The sequence below is a fragment of the Orcinus orca genome, chromosome 2, assembly GCF_937001465.1.
Source record: "Orcinus orca chromosome 2, mOrcOrc1.1, whole genome shotgun sequence".
NCBI classification, from domain to species: Eukaryota; Metazoa; Chordata; class Mammalia; order Artiodactyla; family Delphinidae; genus Orcinus; species Orcinus orca.
In genome coordinates, this window is record NC_064560.1 from 172,721,389 (window position 1) to 172,740,434 (window position 19,046).

General features: G+C 36.8%; 1 protein-coding gene across 14 annotated transcripts in view; it reads right to left on the bottom strand.

Annotated features, from left to right (window-relative positions):
• The window catches only part of NUMB (NUMB endocytic adaptor protein), a 182,544-nt gene that overhangs the window by 56,327 nt on the left and 107,171 nt on the right, over positions 1–19,046 (bottom strand). For all 14 annotated transcript variants that reach the window (XM_033438274.2, XM_033438310.2, XM_033438095.2 and 11 more), the window contains one exon: positions 9,964–10,104. In XM_033438274.2, coding sequence (XP_033294165.1) covers positions 9,964–10,089 — 126 coding nt within the window. In that variant the 5' untranslated portion in view covers positions 10,090–10,104. The remainder of the gene's footprint in view (positions 1–9,963; positions 10,105–19,046) is intronic.

Below are 19,046 nucleotides of genomic sequence, written 5' to 3' on the forward strand. Positions count from 1 at the left end.
CTTGCAGTGTTAAAAAAGTCAATTGAGGAAAACACCAAAACAATAAGAAATGCAGATTAAAAACTCAAGTATTCAGTTGTCATCTAACCAATAACAACAATCAGAGCAGCAGCAGCAGCAAACATTTATTGTGCACTCACTATGTGCCAGACAGTGTTGTATTTTTCATATACTGTATTTACTCATTTAATTTTCATAACACTATACTAATTCTAGTACTAGTTCTCATTTTGCAGATGAAAAACCTGAGGCACAGAGATTTTAAGTAATTTCTTTTTTAATTTTATTTTTTTATTGAAGTATAGTTGATTTAAACTGTTGTATTAGTTTCAGGTGTACAGTAAACTGATTCCATTATATATTCTTTTTCAGATTCTTTTCTCTTATAGGTTATTACAAAAGTGCAGTTCCCTGTGCTATACAGTAGGTCCTTGCTGGTTATCTATTTTATACATAGTAGTGTATATACGTTAATTGGTTATCTATTTTATACATAGTAGTGTATATATGTTAATCCCAAACTCCTAATTTATCTCCCCCTTTCCCCTTTGGTAACCTTAAATTTATTTATTTTTATTTATTTTTTAAATTTGCAAATCATATATTTAATAAAGTACATATATATATAGAATATATAAAGAGCTCTCAAAACTCAAAAATCTGAAAATAATCTAATTTTTCAAATTGGCATCAGATATGAATAGAAATTTTACCAAAAAAAAGTATGAATGGCAAGATAGTTACATGAAAAGATGCTCGACACTACTAGTCATTAGAGAAAAACAAATTAAAACCACAATGAGATACAACCAAGTATCTTTAGAATAGACAAAATAATTAGAACTTTAAAAACCTGACAATTCCATGTTCTGGTAATGATGTAGAATCACTGTAACACTTATATTTGTTGGTGGGAACGCAAAATGGTAGAGACATTTTGGAAAATAATTTGGCAGTATTTTACAAAGTTAAGCACAGATTTACCACATGGTCTGCAATTCTGCTCCTTTGTATTTACCTTATTAAAATGGAAACTTATATTTGTATGAAAACTTACACAATCATGTTTATAGGCTTTATCTGCAATCCCCCCAAGCTGGCCAAACCCAAATTTCCTCTAACTAGAGAACTAATAAATGTGGTACACCATACAATGAAATACTACTCTTCAGTTAAATGCTAAACACAACAACATAGATGAATCACATGTACATCATGTTAAGTGAAAGAAGCCATATTCAAAAAACAAAATATCATATGATTCCATTTATATGACTTTCTGCTAAAAGCAAAAATACAGAAGAGAAAAATAGATCGGTGGCCACCAGAAGCTGGTGCTAAATTTATTTTTTATGTCTGTGCTTCTATTTCTGTTTTGTATATAAGTTCATTTGTATCTTTTTTTTTTTAAGATTCCACATATAAGCAATATCATATGTTATCTGTCTTTCTCTCACTGGCTTATTTCATATAGTATGATACTCTCTAGGTCCATCCATGTTGCTGTATATCGCATTATTTCATTCTTTTTTATGGCTGAGTAATACTCCAGTGTATGTATATACCATATCTTCTTTATCCATTCAACAGAGGTTAAGTAATTTTTAAGAGAGATCACATAGTTAATAATAACTGGCATAGATCAAACTCAACTCAGGTAGTTTGGCTTAAAAGTATATGCTTTTACAGAAGTCTAGATGCCTCTCCAAAATTTTATTACAGAGCCACTGAAGGACAGGAAGCAGGTAAGTGACGTAACCATATGTGCAATTTAGAAAGATCACTATTATGCACTAAGACAACAGTTTGGAAGGGAAACAAGATCAAAAGCAAGAAAAACAGTCAAGAGTTCTTGTAATGGTCTGAGGGAGAAAACAAAGATGAGGACTTGATTAAAGCAGTGGCAGTAGGAAGAAGAACAAAAAAAGAGAGGACAGATACTTAAGAAGATTATATATGATATAGTGACTGTGGCTGACATTGTTAGTTGCCTATGACAGCCATTCTTTCGAATGGTTTCCCTGCCAGAAGAGCTTGCCTCCACGGTACAGGCTGAAAAAAACAAATAACTGCTTTCTTGACTTTGCTTGCAACTATGGATTTGATTTGATTCAATCTTAGCCAACGTAAAGTAGTGGGAAGTCTCTGTGTGTATGTTTGTAAAGAGCTGTCCCATTCTGATATAAAAGGTATTTGCTCCCTCGATCTTTATCTTTTGATAATAATGAGTGAGGACATAAATTATTCTCTAATTTGGTTGCTGGATTCTGTTTATTAATAGTTTCTCTCATACTAGCAGACAGAATTGCAAGACAAGCTTTGAAACCTACTTAACTCTAATTATCACTACTCTAATACTAAATTATTACACTTCCACAGGCACCAGTTTATTTAAACATACATGGCAGAGCCCAAACCAGCTGTAGCTTCACTTGATTAGTGTCTAGTAATTGCATTTCTATTTCTAGTAACTGCATATTCTGTATCACCTATTCTCTAGAGTAGCTATGCCAATCTAATTCCACAACTTCTCCCCTCTCTCTTCTACAGATGTCTTCACTTCCTATTTCCTTGAGAAAATACGTCTTTAGAATAGAACTCCATCAATCTCATGCCACCAACACCATAAATTTAAGTGCATTTACCCCGTTTTTCACCTTTGCTATTGTTAAAAATAGAAGCAGCATCCTTCCTCCAGTATAAAACTAATCTACTCTCTACATGCTTCTTTGTAAAGACCTTTATTTATGCTCAAGTCTCTCCCATTTTAAAAACAAAATTCAACACAAAATCAAACCATGGTGATTTACACACTTTAAATGAGTAAACTTCATTTTATGCAACCTATCTAATAAAACTGTTTTTAAAAACAAAACAAAATACCCCTCCACCCCCAACACACACACACACACAGGTTTTCAACCTCACACTCCCTTTGTTACTCTGCCTTTCTGGTCTCCTTTGAAGACAGACTTCTTCATTAAAAACAAAATTTAAGGGCTTCCCTGGTGGCGCAGTGGTTGAGAGTCCGCCTGCCGATGCAGGGGACACGGGTTCGTGCCCCGGTCCGGGAAGATCCCACATGCCGCGGAGCGGCTGGGCCCGTGAGCCATGGCCGCTGAGCCTGCGCGTCCGGAGCCTGTGCTCCGTGACGGGAGAAGCCACAACAGTGAGAGGCCTGTGTACCGCAAAAAAAAAAAAAAAAAAAAAAAAAAAAAAAAACAAGAAACCCCACAAAATTTAACTGCCTTACTGAGGTATAACTGACATACAGTAAACTATACCTATTTAAAGTACACAATCTGCTGAGTTTTTGGATCATGTATATACCTGAGAAACCATCATCACAATCAATGTAATAGACAGCCATTACCACCAAAGTTTCCTTCTACCTCTTGCAATACTGCCCCCTTCCACCCCTCCCCCGTCACATAACCTTGTCTGACAAACTTCTTGGATTAGTAATCTCTAGATTTGTTGTCTCCTTATTTTGCATCCATCCACTCAACCTAGATTCCATCCTCATGACTCCAATGTAAGTCACCAACACTTTCAAATATTTAATCTAATGAAGTTTCATTTCTTACTTGATTTCTTTATAGCACTTGACCACTTTCTTCTTCCTTGAAACCTTGGTTTCTGAGACCACATTCTCCTGGTTTCCCTTCTATCTCTCTGGCTATTTTTTTTTTTTTTTTTTTGCGGTACGCGGGCCTCTCACTGTTGTGGCCTCTCCCGTTGTGGTGCACAGGCTCCGGAAGCGCAGGCCCAGCGGCCATGGCCCACAGGCTCAGCCGCTCCTCAGCATGTGGGATCCTCCCGGACCGGGGCACACACCCGTGTCCCCTGCATCAGCAGGCGCACTCTCAACCACTGTGCCACCAGGGAAGCCCTGGCTACTCATTCTTTTTCTCCTTTGAAGATACCTATTACACTGCCTGTCCTTTCTATGTTTGTCCCAGGCCTTCTTCTCTTCTCACTTCCCCTAGGCAATCTTACTTACTCATGACTCTAATGTTAATTTATATATAGCCAACCCCTGTTATTCGAGGATTCCATATTTGCAAACTCACCTACTCACTAAAGTTTATTTGTAACCTCAAAATCAAAGCTCATGGAGCTTTTGTGGTCAGTGGGGATCTGCATGTGCATGTCTCATATGCACCTCAAAACTCATCTTCTCTACCCCCAAACATGTTCTCCCTCAGTAAGCATGCCCACCACCTTACTAGTTGCCTACATGGGAAATTTATTTATACCAATCCATTACTAGTTCAGAATTCAGTGGTTTCTAAGGCAAGCCCAGATAAGATATCATTTGCCCAGTTATATCTGAGGAAATGCATCTATTTCTAGGCTATGGGAAAAGAATTTCAGGTTTTGATTCTCCTATTCTATCCTGGGTCACCTGTATGTAAGAGCATGGGATGGTGGGGGATAGGGTGGGTTGGGAAGGAAGGCAGGAAAGGGGAACACAACACAGCAGAGAGGATGAATATCTTGTAGAAAGGATTCCAAAAGACCATTTGGAAAAGGTCAAACAAAAACACCCTAAACAAGCTGCCCTACCTGCATAAGATAAAAATCTCTTATCTTCTGTGTTTACCTCTAAAACACATCCCAACCAGCTGTTTCTTATGACAAATGAGAACTTCACTGAAAGATACTGAGCCTTACTTATCTCACATAAAATACGTTAAAGCTGTATATTTCATAGGCAATTAAAAGTGCTTCAATTAACTTTACTACAGTTATTTCAACACTATACGAGTCTCTCAGAATCCTGTGAATGAGGTTTTAAATATACATATATATACATATATATATGCTTATTACAAATATGATACATGCTCATGATAAAAAATGTCACTAGTTCCAAAAGATATATATTGAAAAGTAAAAGATTCCCAATCCTTCATTACCATTCAGAGTTCAGAATTACCTGCGTCATCTTCTTACAGATATTTCTTACATATATATAAGCATATACATGATTTTTTCTTTTTAACCATAAACAGAATCATTCTATATAAACTGCTCTGTACCTTGTCTTTATCACTTAATAATACACTAAAATCATCTGTATAAGCACATGCAGAGAATATTCTTTCATGTTTCCTATATCAATGATCATCACCTCTATGTTTGGGACAAGATACTAGGTATCATCCTTAATACTACCCTTTTTCATTTCCTAGATCCAATCTGTCTCCAATTCCTGTTGCCTTTATCTCAATTATCTTTCAATTTACTTCATTTCTTTTCATCTCCACAGTCACCACCCTAGTCCAGCCTACCATTATCTCCCCTCTGGATTAGCAATCTTTCACCAGATTCCTTGTAACCACTATGGGTGACCTCCAAACAACTGCAGCTAGAGTCCCAGTTTGGGAAGATGAAAAAGTTCTGGAGATAGATAGTGCTGATGACTGCACAACAATATGAATGTTATTAAATTTTTTTGTTATGTATATTTTATCATAATAAAATAATCAAGTAATGAACAACACACCACTTAATGGTTTCCCATTACTCTAAAAGCCTAAAATCCTTAACATGGCCTACAAAGCTCTGCCTTACTTCTTTCCAGGTTCATCTAACTTCCTATACTACAGCTTTCCTTTAGCTCCTTGCTATTCTTCCCTCCCACCACCAGGGCCTATGTATATACACTTTCCATAATTTTGAAATGTTCTGCCTATCTTTGTACCTAATTCATTCCTACTCAGTCTTTAGATATCAGGTCAAACTTTATTTTCTCAGGGAAGCCTTCCCTGATCCTGTAGTCTAAGTCAAGTTTTTTGTTACACGTTCTTACAGAACCAGATTCCCTTTTAAAAAGCACTTACCTCAAACAAACGTGATCTAATTAAACTTAAAAGCTTTTGCACAGAAAAACAGACCATAAACAAAACAAAAAGACAACCTACAGGGACTTCCCTGGTGGTCCAATGGTAAAGAATACATCCTGCAATGCAGGGGACACGGGTTCGATCCTTGGTCAGGGAACTAAGGTCCCACATGCCGTGGGGCAACTAAGCCCGTGCGTGCCACAACTACTGAGCCCGCACACCTCAACTAGAGAAAGAGAAAACCTGCACGCCACAACTAGAGAGAAGCCCTCGCACTGCAGAGAAGATGCCGCGCGCTGCAAGGAAAGATCCTGCATGCCACAACGAAGATCCCACATGCCACAACGAAGATCCCGCAAGTAACACCCGACACAGCCAAAAAAAAAAAAAAAAAAGGTAAAAAAAAAAGACAACCTACAGAATGGGAAAGAACATTTGCAAATGATGCGCCGGACAGGGGATTAATCTCCAAAATATGCAGACAGCTCATACAGTTTTATATCAAAAAAATGAACAACCCAATCAAAAGTGTCTACTTAGATGACCTAAGTAGACATTTCTCCAAAGAAGACATACAGATGGCCAAAGAGCACATGAAAAGATGCTTGACTTAATTATTAGAGAAATGCAAATGAAAACTACGATGAGGTACTACCTCACACCAGTTAGAAGGGCCACCATCAAAAAGTCTACAAATAATAAATGCTGGAGAGGCTGTGGAGGAAAAGGAACCATCCTACACTGTTGGTGGGAATGTAAACTGGTGCAGCCACTATGGAGAACAGTATGGAGTTTCTTAAAACACTAAAAATAGATCTACCACATGATCCAGCAATCCCACTCCTGGGCATATATCCAGAGAAAACTATAATCCAAAAAGATATATGCACTCCAATGTTCACAGCAGCACTATTTACAATAGCCAAGACATGGAAGCAACCTAAGTGTCCAACGACAGATGAATGGGTAAAGAAGATGTGGTAAATACAATGGAATATTACTCAGCCATAAAAAAGAATGAACTAATGCCACTTGCAGCAACATGGATGGACCTAGAGATTATCACACTAAGTGAAGTAAGCCACAGAGATAAAGACAAATACCATATGACATCACTTATATGTGGAATCTTAAAAAAAAAGATACAAATGAACTTATTTACAAAACAAAAATAGACTCACAGATATAGAAAACAAACATAGGGTTAACAAAGGGGAAAGGGGTGGGGGAGGGATAAATTAGGAGTTTGGGATTAAAATATACACACTACTATATATAAAATAGACAACCAACAAGGACCTACTGTATAGCACAGGGAACTATATTCAGTATCTTATAATAACCTATAATGGAAGAGAATATAAAGAAAAGAATACATATATAACTGAATCACTTTGCTCTATACCTGAAACTAACACAACATTGTGTATCAACTATATTTCCAAAAAAATTTTTAAAAGAGAGAAAAAGAAGTTTTAAAAAGCACATATCTCGGTTTGTAATCATATATTATTAACACAAATATCTAATTAAAGTCTATCTCTCCCACAAGGAGACTATAAACTCTACAAGAGCAAGAACTATATCTTATTTGCTTACCACTTAGCATCTGTCTGGCACATAGCAGGTATTCAAAATAATTTACCAAATATGTGAATACAGATCTACCTTATTCTTACTTTAAGTGTCAAAGAATTCCCCATAATTGATGTCATAATTTCTTTACCCAATCCCAGAATGATGGCATTTAACTTGTTTCCAGATTTTTACTATTATAAACAAACTGCTAGAATGATCACTCATGCCAGTGTATATCTATGGATGTACTTAAACGTAATTCTTAAATGTAAAATTGCTGGTCAAATGAAAAGTGTGTTTAAAATGTTAACTGATATTTCCAAATTGTCCTCCTATAAGGCTGCAAAGTATCCTTCAGGCAATCAACAATGTGTAACAGTACCCATATCGATATACTTTTTTTTTTTTTTTTTGCGGTACGAGGGCCTCTCACTGTTGTGGCCTCTCCCGTTGCGGAGCACAGGATCCGGACGCGCAGGCTCAGCGGCCATGGCTCACGGGCCCAGCCGCTCCGCGGCATGTGGGATCTTCCCGGACCGGGGCACGAACCCGTGTCCCCTGCATCAGCAGGCGGACTCTCAACCACTGCGCCACCAGGGAAGCCCGACTTCGATATACTTAATACTCAATTTGTATAATCAAAATGAACCTACTGGGCTTCCCTGGTGGTACAGTGGTTAAGAATCCACCTGCCAATGCAAGGGACAGGGGTCCGAGCCCTGGTCCGGGAAGATCCCACATGCCACGGAGCAACTAAGCCCGTGCGCCACAATTACTGAGCCTGCACTCTAAAGCCCACAAGCCACAACTACTGAGCCTGTGTGCTGCAACTACTGAATCCTGTGTGCCTAGAGCCTGTGGTCCGCAACAAGAGAAGCCACCAAAATGAGAAGCCCACTCACTGCAACCAAGAGTAACCCGTTCGCCGCAACTAGAGAAAGCCCATGTGTAGCAACAGACCCAACACAGCCAAAAATAAATAAATAAATTTATTTAAAAAAAAAAAAGAACCCACTGTTTGGCTGGGTGTGGGGTAATAGAGAAGAGTGTTAGTTTTTATGTAAGAGAGGTGTTTTGTTTTGTTTTGTTTGTATTTTAATATCATACTAAGCATTTAAAATTAAATATTAAGTTTATTATTCCTATAAAAGAAGTTTCAGCAAATGAGTTGCGTAGACAAAGCTAAGTGATTAGGAAAATGTTTCATTATTGACAGACTGTGGATAATTTGTGTATTTTAAAAATCATGTATTAATTTAACCTGTAGATTCTCAAAAGCACTTTTCCTGTCATATTGATTGTTTTTCTTTCTGAGACTTTAGTCCATGTTTCAATCATAGTACTGAGGCAGTAAAAAGGAGCAGAAAATCACAATAAGCATATTCACACATAAGAATATACAAAAAATAGAGAAAATGCTAACACTTTATATTAAACTAAATTTTTTTTTCAAGATATTAACATTTTGTTGTAGTTCCTTCTATTTTTTGTCCTCATACTTAATACATCTCATAGCATGTTTATACTATTAATTGCTTCTTTTCACTAAGCAGTATAGCATGTACGTTTATTTCTTCCATGACCTTAAATACAGACCCTTCTTCTCCAGTCTCAAGTAGCAGTAACAAAAAGCACCTGCACGGCACCCACTTCCCTAGATCTTCACTATGTTCTTAACCTCTTTAAGCTTCCTTTTTCTGATCTGACAAATGACAGCATTAGTTTAAATGACCTCTACGTGATTAAAAGTTACAAGATTAAAGAGGAAATTCCTTCTGACTTAACTCTTCCCATTTAAGCTTTTCTAGAACATACCAGGCCTGTATTTAAGAAGGCAGATGCCAGCTTCCTCTGTCCCACCACTTAGTAAGCATATCCTGTTGAAAATAATTTGATTCTTGTGATTCTTAATAATTCAGGACTTTTAGATATTTCAGGATTAGTATTCTCATCAGAAGTGATCTTGGGACTGCCCTGGTGGCTCAGTGGTTAAGAATCCACCTGCCAATGCAGGGGACACGGGTTCAAGCCCTGGTCCAGGAAGATCCCACGTAATGCAGAGCAACTAAGCCCATGCGCCACAACTACTGAGCCTGCGCTCTAGAGCCCATGAGCCACAACTACTGAAGCCCACACGCCTAGAGCCCGTGCTCTGCAACAAAGACAAGCCACCACAATGAGAAGCACAGGCACCGCAATGAAGAGTTGCTCCCGCTCGCCGCAACTTGAGAAAGCCCGCACGCAGCAACGAAGACCCAACGCAGCCAAAAATAAATAAATTAAATTTAAAAAAAGAAGTGATTTTATTTGTAGTGATTCCAGATTATATACAAGAAATTCTTATTTAAATATAAAAAGAAAAATCATTAATTATAACCTGTTTTTCTTCTTACTAATTCTATCATTGAAGCAGAATATAAAGGGATTAGCTTTTAGAGTGTTTTCTTTTAACTGTCCTAATTAATGGAATTTCACATATAATAAACTGTCAATTCTTTTCCACGTCTAGATTTATAGAAACATGAGCTCTTACCTTAACTGGGAAGCTACATTTTCCAGTACGAACTCCTTCTTCATCTGTCTGCCACTGATGTGGACGACTGGCCTCTGGAACATAAACATCTTTCTTTCTCCTAAAACTTTGCCGTAGTTTATTCATTTTAATTTTTACAAGCTGTAAAAGAAGTATGAAAAGGAAGTTATTACTTTCTCACATATTTAAAGTTTGGATTACCGTCCTAATAAAAAACTAGTATCCCAAATTAAAGGTTTTGTTTTAGGGGGAAATGAGCAATTAGTATACTTCCTCTTAGAGTAACTCTAGGTTCAAACAAACAAATCACTTCACTTTTTGAAAAGACAATTATAATGCTATTCTTGTAAAACAACAATAACCTGTTGTAGGATCTGAAGAGATGTTATTCTAAGAACTTTCAAGCACTTTAATTGCAATAATCCAATGAGTATTCCTCCTGATCTACCTCTCAAATCCATTCTAACTCCTGAATAAGGAAGTGTGTACCTGTAGCCAAATTATGAACTGCTAACAATTTTTGAAAATATTCTGAAAACTTTGATCCTTATTAAGAAAAAAACATTCTGGAACACTGAAATTTGGGGATCTTTTTGGCTTACTATCAGAAGACACTAAGCAAAGCAGGGACTTTAATAGCCTTTTGTAAAAGATATTTTATAAAAAGAAATAAAGTTTCCTTTAAACATACTTAAAGAAGAAAAAGTTCTAGGATTACATTATTCTAAAGAAGAAATTTCTTGCAAGTAGTATGACATCAGAATGTACTTTCATATTCATAATAATTACAGATATGAAAGTAATCTAATAGTTTTCGATGACAAAGGTCCAAGTCTCATCATTAACTCTGTAAATTTAAAAGTATTAAACTACAGTCAGTGTTTTTGTTTTGTTACTGGAAGAGGCACTTCTCTAATGCTTTCAAAGGTACAGTAGAAATCACAAAACTACAGGGAAGGAAGACTTATCTGATAAGAAACAATGGAGCATTTAAGAGCCAATGAATAAACATAATGATTAAGTGTTCCTTTATAGGGCGAATCTCAAAATCTGAAACCAATACCTTCAGTTTTCTGTTAAGGAGCATTGCTCATTCTTTCCATAAGGGATTTAAGCACCTCAACCAGCCTAAAAAAGAGATCCTAACTTGAGAAAATGATGTGACAAAGCTATATAGAGGAAACATCTTCTCTGTCAGGAGTGTTAAATAACAAGGGATGGAACATTAATTCCCACATTAACAGCAATGAAAGATTTGAAAATCAAAGTTTGCATTCTGAGGAAAAATCATTTTGTATTTTAAAGTTCATAATGCCACAGTAGAACTATTACCAAATTAGCTAATTTACACAGACAGGCCAATCTTACCACACGTTTTTCTTAAAAGGTAAAAATTCTGACAGATGAATGGTAATGTAAAAATCTCTGGATTTTCTAAAAATCAATTTATTATTTCTCAATTCAAAGTTGATTTATAGAGATGAGGTAGATATTAAACAATCAAAGGACTCGACAAAAGGTAATCCATCCCTTTGCCTTTAAGTAGATCACTCATTCCTAAACTACCTTAAATGAGAGCCTACCTTAATCTAACAGACTTCCAAAAAGAATTCCATAACCTTCCTTGATAATACATCCTGTTATATACTTTCATATCACATTTTTAAAATATACACAAATACAAATATAAGAAAATAAAAAGCACCTATATCCTTGCTCAAGTTGGCACCCTAAGAATCTTGAGGCAAAAAGCCTATATGATTCCTTTCTTTTTACTGTCTTTCTCTTAGCAAAAAAAGACTACACACACCTATCCAGCTGGCCAACCCAAACACCTGAAAGTCATCCCCACTTCTATTCTTTCTCTGACCAATACCTATGGATCTTACCTCCTTAGTATATCTTGAATTAATTCCCCCACCCACCACATCGGTTCTACTATCCTCATTTTTGCTTAAATCATTGCAAAAGCTTAACAACTTAATGGTCTCTTTGCTTCCAAGAGAGGTCCATTCTGATCTGTTCTCCTGACTACTGCAAGAGTGCTTTCTAAAATACAAATCTGACCATGCAATTACTCTGCTTAAAATCCTTCAATTGCGTCACATCACTTTCAAGATAAAGTCTAAATTCCCAAGCATGGCAAACACAGTCCTTTTTTTAATCTGCCTTCACTCACCAGCCCCATTCACATGCTAAGCTCCAGCCATATGAAACTACTTACAGTTCTCCAAACAAGGCATGCTATCTTTCAGAGCCTCTGTACATGTTCCTTCATCTGCCTAGAAAGACCTTTCTCTATTTGCTTCTGTTGAAGTTTACTCATCTTTAAAGAGTCAGCTCAGAGTCTTCAATAGAAGCTAGCATTTTTTCTGACAAGCCCCTATCTGGTCTGGGTCCTTGCATTTCACGTGATTCCCATGAACACCCTCCAGATAACTCTATTACTCTACTCCTCAAGACTTACAGCAATTTTCTATTTCCTTTATGGTAGGCTATATCTTATTTGTTTAAACTCATTTGTTTAAATAGTACCCCTGCATCTAATACACTGCCTGTCATATATATGGCATACTATAAATTTGAAGAAATGAAAGATAAACCCCATCGTATTAGATGATATTTACTAGGTAGGATAAATGTAGACATGTAAGACCAGAGAATCATCGATGTTGGAAGAGACTGCATTTAATAGTAGGCCAACCTCCCACTGACAAAGGAACTACTTTGACAACTTTCCTTAGAGGAAGACATCCAACCTCTGTCTAAATAGCTCTATTACAAATTTATTTGCTCTTGGGCAGCTATTTATTGTTGTACCACTCTACTGACCAATAAGACAACAGACTGGAAGTGTCAATTGGTTTGGGGGGTCTAAATATCATGTCACTTTCAGTACTAAAATGCTTTGCAATCAGCATTTCTACAAAGAAAATTACGTGTCAGTGATTCTTGAACTATGCATTAGGTAGCCCTAGGATTTCCACAGAGGAGTCCCCAGGACCACCAGTTGTTTGGAAGGGAAGAGAAGGAGGTTAGAAGACTAGACAAAACTCTCAGGAGGAGCTTCAGGTCCCTGTCACAGCTTCAAACAGACAAGCTCCACTTTCTCTGATTTACATGTTGGGGTTCCATGTAAAAGTTTAAGGAAAGGGTTTCACAGCCAGAAATTTTTGAAAATTAGTGATATTAATTATAATTGTTCTAAAATGAACTTGGCAAAGTGAAAATACACAATGATAGTATCTTGCTTGTTACTTCTTAATGAGTAACTACCACTGGCCTGTAAAATAATCTAGCAATTAATAATACAGGGAAGAAACCAAACATTCTGTTTTCAAGTAATCTATGTATAATGATTTTGCTTACCAAAAAAACCAGATAATAAAAAAATAAAAAAAGTTAACTCAAAGTAACATTTACTATTGGTCCTCAGCAAGGTCGAACTTTACTCCCAAATAAAGAAAATCATACCCCTTCTGACAGTCCTGGTTGAATATAGGTAAAGAATATATTTTTGTAACTATAAAACCTGAGAACCAACTTATTTTGTCCTTTCTAAATTTTTAAAAAATGAAATCCCCATTCTACTAGAATTTTCAAAGGTCACTAGGTACAACTTAATTGCCAAATTCAGAAAATCTTTTCACAGTTCTCATTCCTTAAATGCTCTGCAAAATTTGACACCACAATTCCAGCTCTCCTTTGTACACGTGTTTCCTCCCTGCCTTTCCCTGTCCCCATACTCTACTCCTCTGGTTTATCTTCTTCACTTCTGTCTCTACTGATGCCTTTGAGGGCTTCCTCTACTTTCTCCTACACATTGAGGGTATTCCCCAAATATCAGTCCTCCACTGGTGTTCTCTGTGCATTATCACTCTTGGAGAAATAATCAACACAAACTATTACCCCAACTATGATCATTTCCTAATTGTACTCTTAAGTCTTACTCTCTTACTCAAATTCCTACATTTGGGTGCATCAACGCTGTCTCAATCACATTAATTTAATGTTAAATCATCACCTCTGGGCTTCCCTGGTGGCGCAGTGGTTGAGAGTCCGCCTGCCTATGCAGGGGACACGGGTTCATGCCCCAGTCCGGGAGGATCCCACATGCTGCGGAGCGGCTGGGCCCGTGAGCCATGGCCGCTGAGCCTGTGCTCCGCAACGGGAGAGGCCACAACAGTGAGAGGCCGGTGTACCGCAAAAAAAAAAAAAAAAAAAATCATCACCTCTTATCTCCTATTCCTTCGGTCTTCCCCCCTCTGACCCAAATTGTTTGGGTCAGTAAAAACTGTTTGAAAACTTACCATGTGCTGGGCCCTGTTACTAATGCTAGTGGATACAGAAATTCGTAAGACAACTTGCTTTTTGGTGGCTCTCTTCCCTTATAAAAGGTTAATTTCTGCACAATATGGGGAATGGAATAATAATACTATACACAGTATGGCCTAGAAGCAGTCTAGGTTCAGGAAACATTTCCTGTAGGAGATACTACCTGAGTTAAGTTTTAAAAGAACAAACATTAGCCACATACTGTGTAGAGTAGGAGGGAAAAGATATTTCAGGTAGAGGCAACAGCATCAACAAAACACAGATTCAGGAAACCTATGAATTAACTGAGTCAACATGATATAACTGTGCTCCAGGGAAGTATTTTGCCCAAAATGAAAATGATAAGACTGTAAGCCAAGCATTAGCTTCACTGTGTCAGGAAAGTTTTACAAACTAATTTATCTGGGCAAACAATTTGTACATCAGGGCAAACAGCGCTCCTGACAGGATAACAGACTGCTTCAAGAACCTTTTCTTGTTAAGTCCACTAATTTTAAATATTGTGTCACAAACTTTGCCCATCCCAATCAGTTCCCCACCTTGAAGGACCTGCCTTAAACCACATGAGTCCAGATCTCAAAACCCTAGAAATACCCTTTCCTAACTTCCCCTAACTATCAAGGCTCTGTCAAAGTGGTGCTCTCCCTTGCTGCAGTAAGTTTAATAAACTCAGCTTTGCTTGATCAACAGGACTCTCTTTATGGGGAAAGTCAAGAGCAGGAATTTATTACAGAAGGTGAGGAAGAGGGAGAAATCCAAATATGACTCCTAAGTTTTAGGCCTCAGTAAACTGGATAGATGAATTCAGCAAACTGAATTGTTGAATTTGAGGGGTCTGTTTATAGGGCTTCTAGGTGGAGATATGTATAAGCCTGAAGTTCAGGCAAGAGATCAGGGCAACCATAAGCAGTCACGACAGGTGAAACTTTTCTTGTGATGATCTCATTATTTCCCTATTTTTCCTAATAGGAGTTAGGATACAGTAAGTAGAATTACACCCAGCACACTCAAACATGAATAAATAGAGGTGCACACACTATATAACTGGCCAGTATGAATTAACATAGCCATAGCAGTGATTAAGTTTTTGCAATGCTTGCATTCTAGATAGTAAACAGCCACTGTGCTGAGCCCCTAGCCTAGCATCTACCCCTTGACCGTCCACAATCCAACAACTGGTTCAGCTGAGTAGTAAGGCCAGTGAATGTTTTGATTGGTCAGTAACAATGTAAGTCCGATTCCAAAAGTCTCATCTCTCTCAGGCAGAGTTGCTGGCTTCCTACAGGGTCCCCAAAGGGTTGGCCTGCCTTCATGTGCCTCTGCCCGGTCCCAGGTAGGCACAGCAAGGATGATACAACAGTACTCACCAGCCCTCCACCCTGTCCACCATGGTCCTGAGTGTTGGCCCCCATCGCCACATGTTCCCCCAGTGAAATGTGGAATAGACTTGTTAGGGGAGACAGTACCTTCAGCAGTGACACTAGCTCCCCAGTAGTCAAACAGACTAACTCTTCATTAGGCTGGATAAAAAAGCAAGACCCAACCATGTGCTGCCTACAATAAACCCACTTAAACCTAGAAAAATGGTACAGATGAATCGGTTTTCAGGGCAGAAATAAAGACACAGACGTGGAGAACAAATGTATGGACACCAAGGGGGGAAAGTGGTGGGTGGGGTGGTGGTGGTGGTGTGATGAACTGGGAGATTGGGATTGACATGTATACACTGGTATGTATCAAATGGATAATTAATAAGAACCTGCTGTATAAAAATATAAAAATAAAATAAAATTCAAAAATAAATAAACCCACTTAAAATATAAAGACACAAATAGGTTAAAAGTAAAATGATAGAAAACAGTATACCATATTATACAAGTATACATAGTATACAAGTCAAAAGAAAGCTAGAGTGGCTATATACGCCCCCCTCAATAAGTAATAGAGTAAGTAGGAAGAAAACCATCAAGGATATAAACAGCAAGACTTGAACAACAGTTATCAACCAACATGACCTGACTGACATTTATAGAACATTCCACCCAAAGACAACAGAATATACATTCTAATCAAGTGCATGTGGAACATTTACCAATACAGAACATTTTTGGGCCATAAAACAAGTCTCAGATTTAAAAGGCTTCAAGTCATGCAAAGTATGATCTCTGACCACAATGGAATTAAATTGCCAAATATTTGGAAACTAAATAACACATTTCAAAATAGCCCACCGGTCAAAGTAGAAATCGAAAAGGAATTTAGAAAGTATTCTGAACTGAATGAAAACAAAATATATCAACATTTGTGGGATGTAACAAAAGCAGTACTTAGAAATTTATAGCACTAAACCGGTGGTTCTCAACCGGGGGTGGGAAGGGCAATCTTGTGCATTTAGCAATATCTGGAGGAGACATTTTTGGTTGTCACTAGGGGAGATGCCACTGACATCTCATGGATAGTGGCCAGAGATACTGTTAAACATCCTATGCATAGGCCAGCCCCTGACAACAAAGAATTATCCAGCTTAAAATGTCAATAGTGTCACTACTGAGAAACCCTGCACTAAACGTCTATATTAGAAAATAAGAAAGGTCTTACTTAAAACAATGACCTTAGCTTCTACTTATAGAAACTAAAAGGACAAAGAAATGCAAAGTAAGCAGAAAAAAAGGAAATAGTAGGAATCAAAGCAGAAAACAATAAAGTAGGAAAATAGAAACAGAGAGAAAAGGAAACCAAAAGCTGGCTCTTTGAGAAGATTAAAAAAACTGATAAACCTATAGCTGGACTATTTAGGGGGAAAAAAGATACAAATTACCAAGATCAAGAATGAGAGAGGTGTTGTCTCTAATATTCTAGATATTAAAAATAATAAGGGAATATTATGAACAAGTTTATGCCCATAAATTCAACAACTCAAATGAAATGAAAAAATTCCTTTAAAGTTACAAACTTTCATAGCTTATTCAAGAAGAAATAGATAACCCAAAATAGTCCTATATCTATTAATGAAACTGAATTTATAGTTTAAAATCTTTCCACAAATACAACTCCTGGGCTAAATAGATTCACTGGTGAATTCTGCCACACATTTAAGGAAGAAATCATACCAATTCTACACAAACGCTTCCCAAAAAATTGAAGAGGAGGGAATATTTCTCAAATCATTCTATCAGGCTAAGATTACCTGACACCAAAACCAAACAAAGACATTATTTAAGCTTCTTAAATAGATACACCAATATCTCCCATGAACATACATAAATTCTAAACAAAATTTTAGCAAATCAAATTTTAAAAATACATTAAAAATATATCATGACTACATGGGAGTTTTTCTAATAAATGCAGTTAGTCAACATTTGAAAATCAATCAACATAAGTCACCTTATTAGCAAACTAAAAATGTCCCTGTTAATATGTAAGGTTATAGCTCATGACAAACTGTACCTTTCCTTCTCCGAATTCACAGATTATATACTGAACTGAGATTTTTTTTAAATTGGTTAAAATTCAACTAATAATAAGCATAAATTCTTTTCTTTCTCTATCTCCCATAGAGTTCACATTTAGCCCTGACTTCTTTGTGATTTCTAGTCTTGTACTTCCAATTCCAATTCAAATGTCTCCAAATCAATTTATCTTTCCTTTCAAACAAGCTCTTCTTCCTGACTTCCCTATTTCTATGTAACACCTTTACATCCATCAAAGCTTTGAAATGAGAAGAGCATACTCTAAGATTCATCTCTGACACTTTTTCATAATTCTTCCATACCAAGTCCATCAACAGGTGGTACTGGATGGGAATAGGTATCAATATCTCTGGTATTCAGCCATTCAGCATTTCTATTCCTAATTGCCCTGGCAGAAAAATCACTTCATCCATGAACCTCTGCAACAGCCCCTGGACTCCAAGTCCTCTTTCCTCTAATCTCCTTACATAGTTGTGCCAGATTAATATTCCTAAAATTCTTCCTTGAATGTGTTCAAAAACTGTTGGGCTGGAAAAAGGTTGGGTTCACGTTGTGGAGGCTCCTGAATGCCAGACTCAGACATTAAACTTCAGGATCTTCAACAGTCCAGCCTTGTCTCCCAATGCTTTCCTGCATAATCCTATGAAGATCAGACCTTTCAAATATTCTGTGGCTTTCCCACTTCTTTCTCTTTCTTCACCCTATATATTCTACTTGTAATATTTTACTTTCCTCCTCATTTAACTAAAATACTATACTAGGGTATGATAAGGAAGCTGATTTTAAAATAATTTTCTCATGTAATAGATGTGACTTGTAAAGAACAGGAAAAACAGAAAAATCCAAAGAATGAAATACAAATGACCTGTAATCCCACTAAGCAGAAATAACCTCCATCAACATTTTAGAGTTTTCACCTTTGTTTTTCTCTGTGCATATATGCTTCAATTTTTTCTTTTTATAAAAGAGGGATCACATGATATCTTTCTCTCAGCAAGGCAAATTTGAAAATCTTTCCATCCCTTTCAGAGTAACATGCTTTTATTTATAATCTAGGTCAATAATTCAGAGAAACAAGAATTTTATGCTAGTTATAATCAAAACTTAATATTTAAAAATGAAGAAAAAAGTTTCAATTTATTTGAAGACAAAATTTATTTTTCACTCAGCACCTAGTTCATTTATTTACATTAATTTAAAATTATATATAAAAGACCTCAAATATTTAATTAAAATTCAGTCACCAAGTATTTATTGACTGCCTACCATGCCATG